General features: G+C 39.7%; 2 protein-coding genes across 5 annotated transcripts in view; both read right to left on the reverse strand.

Moving 5' to 3' along the window:
• LOC107685817 (metastasis suppressor protein 1-like) overlaps window positions 1-1,985 on the reverse strand; it is a 77,143-nt gene extending 75,158 nt beyond the window's left edge. For 3 of the 4 annotated variants that reach the window (XM_016482553.1, XM_016482552.1, XM_016482550.1), the window contains exon 1: window positions 1,265-1,985. In XM_016482553.1, the coding sequence (XP_016338039.1) occupies window positions 1,265-1,336 (72 nt within the window). In that variant the 5' untranslated portion in view covers window positions 1,337-1,985. The remainder of the gene's footprint in view (window positions 1-1,264) is intronic. The other variant, XM_016482551.1, reaches the window with a different exon arrangement.
• Window positions 1,986-3,484: 1,499 nt separating this feature from the next.
• The window catches only part of LOC107685818 (oxidative stress-induced growth inhibitor 2-like), an 8,243-nt gene continuing 1,133 nt past the window's right edge, over window positions 3,485-10,594 (reverse strand). Inside the window, exons 2-6 of the mRNA XM_016482554.1 lie at window positions 9,416-9,483; window positions 8,557-8,693; window positions 7,102-7,293; window positions 6,036-6,127; window positions 3,485-5,655 (exon numbers count right to left, since the gene is read on the reverse strand). Coding sequence (XP_016338040.1) covers window positions 4,590-5,655; window positions 6,036-6,127; window positions 7,102-7,293; window positions 8,557-8,693; window positions 9,416-9,473 — 1,545 coding nt within the window. The 5' untranslated portion in view covers window positions 9,474-9,483 and the 3' untranslated portion in view covers window positions 3,485-4,589. The remainder of the gene's footprint in view (window positions 5,656-6,035; window positions 6,128-7,101; window positions 7,294-8,556; window positions 8,694-9,415; window positions 9,484-10,594) is intronic.

The raw sequence follows: 10,594 nt of genomic DNA on the forward strand, positions 1-10,594 counted from the left end.
GCAGTGTGAAACCCCCTGTCGCCGATCCATCGTGCAATGTGAACACAGCAGCGACTGACTGCTACCTCAGATATTCACGCAGTGTGAAAACAACGGCGATCTGACGAGTTTGAAAATCGTGCAGTGTAAACTCGGCATTAGTAATCCTGAAGACCTTAATTAGCTTGTTCGGGTGTGTTTGATTAGGGTTAGAGCTAAACTCTGCAGGACATCGGCACTCCAGGACCTACGTTGCCTACCCCTGGTCTAGATTTTAATACTATGAATAAAGCCTGAGTCACATATTGAGCCATGCTTATGACAGGATGTGAAACGTGTTAAAGACTTCCTGCTCACCTGTGTGCACTCACACACCACTGCATTACAACACATGTTCAACTAAGCAAATGATTAGTCAGAGTTATGATGATGAACAACTGGTATGAGCAGTATTTGTAGAATATTTTCATGTTTTATGTTTACAGTACATTAAAAGACACTATCCAGTGTTCAATGTTCCTCACAAGTGTTCATACAGTTTCAGGCTCACCAACACTGCTGTTAGACAACAGGACATTACTTACCACACTGCATGTGCTGAGACTGTTAACTAGAACGAATGACAGATGACAAACCGAGCTGACACATTTTAGATAGACTGATTGATTTTGTAAACTAGACCGGGTAATAGCACAGCACTTTGATATATGCCATGGTACTGAATGAATATTATACTCCTATACCATCATGTCTACCTGGCTCATTTAAATACATAACCATATTTAAATGACATTTTGGCAAATACCATAGTGTCCTTGATGTACAATTCAAACACTATGGTATATGAATATGGTTCTGCCATGGTACTATCAGACAACCATGGTGCATGTCAAATTAACCATTTTAATAACATGCTAGTTCTATGTTAGTGTGACAGCAATCCCTTTGAAGTGCCTTTGAACTGCCTTTGAACAAGGAAGATGGATTAACCACATATTTTTACTATATTACACGTAAAGCTAAATGTATACAGTCTTTCTAACTAGTAAATGTACTCATATATCCGAGATGATCAGTCTATTTAAATGGTGATTTGAAGGGGACGCACATCACAGGGCGGCTGGATTCACATCTATCAACAGCCGGCCAACCACAGAACTGTTGCCAACCCTCCAAAACAGCTGGAAAATAACTTATTCTGAGGCTACAGGCAGACTCCAACCCCACCCATGATGTTGGGGGGTAAATCAAAGCATCGGGTGTGTTATTTCAATCTGGGACTCACCTTCATGTCGTTCATGATGATTTGGAAGAGCCCTCCCAAAGCGCTGCACTCCTTCTCCATTCCCGCATCCATTTTACCAGCCCAAAAACACACGCGCAGCGGTGACACTTATCCTCCTTGTGAAAGCTATCCTCGAAACCCGCTGTCAATATCTGAAGGGTGCGGTACGAGGCTGTTTTTAAAGGCTATCGTGTGAAAAAGGCAAAAGAGGATAAATTAACGCAAAAATAGTGAGTGTTGTTCCGCTGATTGGCTGCCCGGCGCAAGTAAACTAGTCCCGGCCACGCAACTTATTAAACCTCCGAAAATACATCGCATCGCCACGATACAAGTGGATAAAAAAACCTAAAAACGGGATTTTTGACAATAAGTCTCCAGGTCGAAAACGTGCCACGTAAGCACAGGTAAACCCGCAGGCAAAACCGACCGTTGGAAATCTGCGCCAAAGTACCTGGCTCGGCGTTTTCAAAACCTTGGCTCTGCGGGATCTATAGTCACGTTTAGTTTAGATCGCGACAACCGCCGTGTTTTTTATTCCTCATGGTTTCATTCAGTCGGTCAACCCGCTGATATATCCCTTCTGATGATTATTTTGAGCGCTTGCAGTTTGAAAGAGCTTTCCGGGTAAAATTAATACAGCAAAACCTGACTAAAGTTTCGACTCCTGATAGATTCCAGAGTGAATGGTAAACATTCACTCCTGGCTCGCTCGCTCGCTTTCTAACCCGTTTGTGTGCATCGGCTTGCGACGAACTCAAAAAAGGGGCGGAGCATTAGTACTTCGGAAATGTTCGTGCTTTTCAGTTACTTTTGTCATCAACATACTAGTTATGTATGTAAATAAAAGAGATATACATCTATGGCCTCATAACAATTATTTCGAGACAATATGAAATATTTGTACTTTTAAAAACATTTAAGACGAACAAGTAAACGTCTATTTAACCATTTATAATTATAAAACATTTTAAAAACCATTTAGTGGATTACTTATGACTACACGCTGTCCACAATTGCTAAACTCTCTCCTTAAGCAATTTAAAATGTACTTTCTATTAAGATGAATCAGAACACACAGAACTACATCCTGTTATATCTATCTAAACACAAGTGAGCTGGTTTTCAAGGATTCATATCATCTATGAGTCAGCACCATTGTGATCTTGCCCAGCCTTGTGCTGTTACCTGACATTATGAAATGAGTCCACCTCTGAGCTCAGGTCTCATAGCAACGCAGACATGATCAATTCAGCATCACGTCCTCTAGTGGCCACCTGTCTGTCTGTGGGAGAGAGCTGAGGTCACCTTGTTCAGCAGTTTGCAAAGATGCAAAGAGCTTCCCACACAGCCTTATGTGCCCACTCATAGCAGCACACACATCCAGACTCACAAAGTCAGTGTATTTTGAGTGTTGCTACGAAATCAACAGATCAGTTCACATATACATTAATACGTTTCGAAATAAGTTTTTTAATTTTTTTTGCAATGGTTCATAATTAAAAGTAAGAAAAGTAGGGATTTTTAGAATTCATTTACAGAGACTGTTCTCAAAAACAGCAATTTCTGACTGAAGAAATATTTCAGTTTTAATTACATTAAATTATATTCAGCATCTTACAAGGCATTCTAAACATGACTGCAGCACTACTACAGAGGTCCTTGAGCTGTAGTAGCTGCTTGCTAACATCTAGTGGTGAAACTTTAGTAATGTTTTGCAATATATGTGATGTAATACCAGTGCATTACAAAAAGTACGGTATATACTGCATATATACAGCCTATTTTATTTTATTTTGTTTACATCATTTTAATATTTATGTATATATCATTTTTCTTTCATATTACCACTTATTAAAAAAAGCAGTGAAGCAATATAATAAAATATTTTAAGAACTTTTGCCTTAAAAGCAATAGAATACATCTATCAGTGTGGTTTAACCAACATGCAGAAGCCATATTGTTATCATGTGACCCTTTTATGGACGGAACAGTATGAACAATGTATTAAACATTTCTAAAAACTGCACTTTTTTGACCAACATTCTTAAAACTGCAGAGTAAGAGTAACAGCCATAGACAGACACATGAAGGCACAGTATTGTTTCCAGGCTCCATTTTTTTATTTATTTTTTTTAAATAGTATTTGACTGCAACCCATGTAGATAAACTATACATATTTTTCTTTCAAAAAAGTACAAACGATTTTAACATTTATTTTAAACAAACACATTTAATCGGAGCTGCCAGGGATCATAACGTACATTCAAGTAATATAGCAGAATTCGTTTTTAGATTTAAAAAAAAAGTTTATTATCACAACGTTGAATCTAAAATCATTTTTCATAAAGGAACAAGATATGCATTTGATTTGCCTTTAAATTTTACAAAATTTAAAATAAATGTACAGTTTACTCATTGCATCAAAAGGTCTTCGAGGCCATATATTTGGCCCATGACAGTTAACACAGCGGTAAATAAGCTTATATAGGATTAATCATTCATTCAAATAATGTCCTGAAGGATCATCATGTCTCATGCAATGTTGCTAGCTTCCATCACGGGTGTGCAAAGGCCCTCTTGTGGTCAGTTTTGTAAGTGCAGCCTGACCTCTCTGAGGTTTGACTTTGGTTAGTAACAGCAGCATGAAACAAGGACGTCTTATTAAGAGCCCCAATTCTAGACACTCAAGTCTGGTTTGCTGGTATAACCAATGGATTCCCTACAACTGTATGCTTTACTTGGGAAGGCAATGTACGGAAGACAAAAAGTTGAAATGCTACAATGATCTTTCAGATTTTTTTCGGTCCACTATGATTTATACATTCATTGAAGAGGACAGTAAGAGTGTTAGTACAAACACTGATACAACAGCATCATTTGCTTGGCAAAGATTAGTTTTGTGTTTTCCTTACATGAAGGAAATTTTAGATTTGAAAACACGGAGATTACAAATGTTAATAATTTGGCACAACAGAACATGATTGCTGTGAGAACATGAGTAGTGTTTCGAGTGAGCAGCCATGAACAAAATCCCTGAAGTGTTAAAGCACCCTGTGTCTGTAAACTCAGATGAATGTTTAGAGGCGGGTTAGTTAGCCATTAACAACAAAGATCTGTGTCAGTGCATTTGCACGTCTACATGCAAGCACTTGCAGTGGGAGGCCGGAACAGTCAGGAACCATTCAACAACTGGTTCCTCTGTGTCAGTCAGAGCAGAACCACTGAGCATTTTCTGCCATGTATGTGGCGTTTCTGAAGGATTCTGGAAGTACCAGATAGCTATATATCAAAAATCTCTTTTCACCCCTTTAAAGTCAATGTCTTTTCATGCTTCCAATGCGCAGTTGGTCAGTTGAATATTCAATGAGCTTGTTGTGCATTTCTCTTGTCGTTTTTTACTTCGTTTTTCGGCGATGTCACACACTATGGCCAAAGCTCCACCTTTCAGGAACCGCACAAAGTTCTCACCCACCAGTGGACCCATAGCATACATCCCTGGCTCCTTCACGCACTCATACTTGTATGGATTCACGTCTAGCGGGTTCCGCCGACAACTGATTGCCTCTTCTGAGTCCAACGCCAGTGGGCGACCATGTTCTTGGAGGAATGACAGGTTGGGATGGGCACCAATCAAAACGAGCGCCATTGAGACTTGCAGCACTGTCTGTAGCCCTCTCTCATCCTCTAGCACACACTTGCCATCAGGTCTGAAGGCAGCTACATGATGCTTTGGGAAACTGAGGTAACCAGGGTAACAGGTATACGGGCTGGTGCCATCAGCAAGTGAAGAAAGAGGTTGGTTGGACAGATTAACCACCGTCTCACCCACTTTGTGCTGCTGTTGGCTCATCATTTGGTGCACTTTGTGGTACTCAGGGTAGAGGAGCTTGGGCAGTTGGTTGAAGATGAGCGCCGGATCACTCACAGGTCGCCTAAAGGCGTGATATACAGGTGTGTTCAAGTGGTGTGCTGCGAGAACGGCATCCGCCGCCGTCAACCCAGCACCAACCACAAGAACCGGCTCTGAGGCACGGTCCAAACGGCCTGAGGAAATGGCAGCCTCCAGCTCCCAGAAGCTGTGGCAAACGAAGGGAAGGTTTTCACCATCCACGCCGAGACGGGCTGGGATGTCGTGGGTTCCTGTGGCAAGCACCACGTTCTCTGCATAGACTGAGAAAGGGACTTCAATTACTTCATTTCCTTCACCACTACTTGCTCTTCTCTGGAGGCCTTGGATCTTCCAAACGGAGCAGCCAGATTCAAGGGAAACCCGAGACACTGAGGTCACGGTGGTGCCACAAGCAAAGCTCTTCTCCAGATCCATTTTAGTCACATAGTGCTGATAGTACGACGCAATCTCAGCTGGTGTGGCCCGGTCATTGCGTAAATTTCTGCACACACAAACCAGTATGTTAGATAATTGTTTTGTTCATTTTGATCATTTGTAACTTCATAAAATATTTATACTTATTGTGGCTCAAAACCATGTTATTTACATTTTAAGAGAAATTAAGATAATTATTGCTCACTTAGTTATACTCCTCACATTATGTTAGGACAAGAAAAAAGTATTTTAAAAGAAAAATGTACACAGAGCAGCTGCAAGTCACCTAATAGTTTCAGTTTAGTTCTAGGACTAACTCAATGGAGGAATCTTATTTTTATCTCAAGATGCCAAGAATCTTGTATGAAAATGAATGTTGTATGAAAGATGAGCCCTTTATTCTCTAGACTAATTTTATTTGAATGTTTCAGTTTCATTTCTTTATACCTTCGTTTATCTCTCATCCAGTCCTTCAGCTTCAAACCAGGAAGTTCCATCCAGTTAGCCAAGCTGAGTGTCAACATTGAGCCCTCCATCGCCTGCAGGCATCGAGCATAAGAAACAACTTCACATCTTGGTATGAAGCAGGAAAAGCACAAGAATAACATCTGATCAACTGGTACAAAATTCCAATAGAAGACAGTGTTGCAGTTGTTTTCAGGCATGCAACTAATAATCACATGAGTTCTTTCCCATCTATGTTTTCTTCCCACAGGGTTGTACTTGCAGGGTTTCCCATACATTGACTTATTTGTGGTGGCCCGCCACAATATCAACACTGACCGCCACAAATAGATTTTCCAAAGTGCTTTGACTTTGTTGAATAAGCATGAGCACTACACGTTTAAAAATCAAAACGCGGCACGGGTGTTTTATATAAATTTATCTTTTTTTAAGGGAACTGATTGTCTTCAGAAAAGTTTTGATGTCATTTTCATTTCATCTTTCCTATAATGCCTGATAAAGTAGCGTTCATGAGCACAGTGCTTCTTTAATTACAGCCGTTACCAGGGAAACCACTGTTTCTGCCACTCTTAAAGCGCGTCCTGCTGGCAGAGAATTAATTTGCACTTTCAATAAACCCGTCTTCGGTTTTATATTTACATTATATACATATATATTTCCCCCAGGGGAAGTGCCGCTACACATAGAGTGTAAGTCTGTGGGAAACACTGACTTGTGTATTCGGATAAACCTCATGAAACCTTTCTTGAAGATATTTAAGTCATATTTCACCCTATATCGCATAACTAATACATATGAACGTTTTCTATGTTTTACTCACTGCTCTTAATCACATGACAGTAATAAGAATAACACTTTGGAAAATGTCTCCAAAATCTCAAGAATTATTATTATTTTTTTTAGATTTTGGAGTGAAACGAGACCCGTGCATGTATTTGTGACATTCACCCTTTTAAAATAATAATAATAATAATAATAATAATAGTAGAATTAACCAGAAAAAGAGAACAATATGACTGCTGAGGCATTAGATTACTAGGTTACTTACATGCCAGGCCCCTCCAGGTGGTCCCTTTCCCAGTACAAGGTGAGGTGTGGCCCTTTCCGGCTCATGTCTCCATATCAGCGGGGAGGCGCAATCCACCCCAAAGTCACCATCTGGAAGAAGGAGGGCATCGAAGAGCACAGCCACAGGGTTTGACGAACGGCCCTCTACACCCTCACACAGGTACTCCAGATCCTACATGCACATTATAAAACAAAACTGGGTTTGATTTCTGTATTTGAACATGAGAACGTGTGCTCTTACATTCTGTCACTATTGACAATATTCACTAAAGGCCCCGATATACTCACAGCAAAGTTCTTTTTCGTTCTTCGTTTATGGGTAAAACAAAGTTCGAAATACGTGAGCAGCGGTATACTGTTATCGAACATCCTGACGCCAAAATGAGAGAACAGCAAGCATGTTCAGCAAGCAAAGAGATATTCTTTATAAAAGTTAAGAGTCAGCCACGCCTACCTAAAACGGCTCGTTCTCACATGCCCCCGTTTGTCATTTCTCCGATTACAAATGCAGACATGGTTTTATGTTTACGCGGCACGATGCAACGCGTAAAAAGACAGTATAAGTCAATATAATCCATAATTATGTCCCCACTGGATGCAACGAATGCCTCGTTTATAATGGGTTTTCATGTTTTTGAATCATCGCTCCGACCTGACAGGGCATCATCACAATATGGTAAGGGGCGTAACATTTCCGTCACACGCTTGAGGTATTCGGCCAATCACAACGCACTGGATAGCTGGCCAATCACAGCACACCTCGCTTTTTTAGAACAATGAGCTTTGAAAAAATCGATGCGTTTCAGAAAGGCGGGGCATAGAGGAGAAACAATAATGTACAGTATGTGGAAAATAATATGTTTTTTGAACCTTAAACCGCATAAACACATTTCATTACACCAAATACACAAAATAATGTTCTTTTTAGCAGCATCATATGACCCCTTTAAAAGCAAGCAGCTTTACAATATCAAACATGAAAAAAGTGCCTCATTTCATCAGAAGCACAACTTCATTTTCTGCTATAAAGCAGATCTCCAGCGTGTTCATGTTTTCTCCCGTGGAGATCTTACCTCAACGGACTCAACAGACGAAATGAGCCAGAGAAGTGTTCTGCGTGAAGGAAGACGGAGCCTCAGCGCACCCATTACGAATTTTTTTTTATTATAAGTAATTACCCATTACTTTTCCTGAGAGTTCACTTTGGCAAGCCATTTCGAACTCCCAAACAAACACAAAACTAACTTTGTTTTGGCCTGATTTCGTTTGAAATGATGACATCATTTCGTTCTTCAAATTTAGTTTAAGTATATCGGGGCCTTAATCCTTCTAGTAGTCTATAGAGACTTTTGGTGAGAAACAATACAATTAATCAGCACTGGTTATGTAAATAGGTGTGGTAAATGTATATAGGGGGATTATGTGTGTGTATTACCTGGTCAAACAAAGACAAAAGAGGGTTCTCTGTCAGCTTGTTATGCAAAATTGGGTTGGGATGGAAGCCATCGGGGGAAAAGTAAGGTGTGTATCCCGACAGCAAATAAGAGAGACAAATCCCTGATGGTCCATTACCTGAAACACAGCCATGCATGTGAATACTGGAAATGCTTTTATCTCATGCGATTTACAAATGAAAAACATTGATTAATCCTAGAGGGCCAGAATGTCCAGCAAGTACAAAATTATCACACAGACTAAATAAAATTAAGTTACTGACCAAAAAGCTGTTAAAGTTTTTAGGAACTGCAACAGAGCAACAGTTATCACTGTTTTTAATCTGATATGATTTTGCGTTTAAACATGGTAAATGTAACTGAGCTGAAAGCATTGAATAAATATTGAATAAATGCAAGTGGTAATGGATGTGCAAAATATGCACATGCATGATCAAAGTAGCCAAAATATTGAATAAATGCAAGTGGTAATGGATGTGCAAAATATGCACATGCATGTGAATAACATGCATTCCAATTCTGTGCAAGGCTGCTGAGCTTTCTGTAGAGTTCTGCATGCACAGATTCCATTTGAGCCTGGCCATTAGTTAATTCTTGACCTTGGCTACAATACAACATTTCAAATTGCTCAGAAAAGTATGGCCTAGAACAAAGATGACAACGAGAGAGAAACAATAGAACAAAAGTAGGGTGCTTTTGCATGCATTATGCATGTAGAAAGTGCATTAACAACTGTGAGTGGTCATAGAAGATAGGGTGTCACATGTCACATGAACTGAGTGAAGCACATCTTAACCACACAAAGCTCAAAAACAACAAATATATAATGTCAACTCTTACCAACAATGACAACAGGCAGGATATCCTCAGAAAATGTGTCTTTGTTGTGCAGCTCCATGGTGGCTCACCTGTTACATGAAAAAAGAGAACAAATGGTGCATTGAAAAAGCTATAAATACAACCATAAAACCCCCTCCCAAGATACACAATACCAGATGACTTCATCCGCTTTCATAGTCATGACTAATAATGGTGACTAATATTACCCTCTTCTATTAGATAACCCTATATAATCTGCATTATAGTAAGGCAAACTATAAGCTTCAGCCAGTACTTCTTATGAATTAACTGATGTATTATTATTACATAACAGGACAAGTCCAATGTAACCATGAGCGTGCAGAATTTCTTAAAGTGACAGCGCCCATTTAAAGCGGTTCGCGCCAGGGTCTAAATCGCGGAGTCATTCTGAATAGTAACCGCACAACGTGCCAGATGTCAAGTACACCTATTAATACACAAACACACTTAAATATAAAGCTCTGCTTAATATTTTAGTTAAATATATACATGTGTAATGCACATAGCTGAGTTTACAGACTTGAATGGAGTCCAGGGGGCGTGTGTGTCTGAGTAACTTACATAAGTTACGAGACGTTTTCTGTTCTGGACATGAGACATGATTTCTTTTCTGGTTTATGAGACTACGGTTAAAAAAAATGGTTAATGTCCAAATTCATAAAAAAGGTAAACGATTCAAGGTCAATCGAGTTCAACGTTTAATAACTGTTAGCGTATCGCTTCAAAGTGTGACTACGGCGTAACCAACGTGTGAACTAGAAAGCTAAAATGATCAGACGCTCATTTTGTCTCACTGAATTTAAAACACTTGTGATGTTTTCCCCACTGGCTTGCTAGCTAATAGCGAATCATTTTGGATTGACAAGTAGCGACCCGCGCGCACAGCTCAGCTCTCAAGTCCATCCAAGGAACTAAACCGTACACTTTCACGTGTGCCTATACTTAAAGGTATAGTTAGTCCAGGCAAAAATAAAACTACTGTCATCGCATACTCACGCTCATGTACTTCCAAAAGTGAAGAAACCGAAAGGAGATGTTATGAAGGTAGAACGACGTCAAAAAGATTTGCATACGCAGGGTAATATTTGTGGAAGTGTACATAAGACTGTAAGCGTAAATTAAATTTGCATGCGCAAGAGAAGCTTTGTAAAGGTGTAA

Source organism: Sinocyclocheilus anshuiensis, unplaced genomic scaffold (genome assembly GCF_001515605.1).
Source record: "Sinocyclocheilus anshuiensis isolate Anshui unplaced genomic scaffold, SAMN03320099.WGS_v1.1 scaffold822, whole genome shotgun sequence".
Taxonomy (NCBI): Eukaryota; Metazoa; Chordata; class Actinopteri; order Cypriniformes; family Cyprinidae; genus Sinocyclocheilus; species Sinocyclocheilus anshuiensis.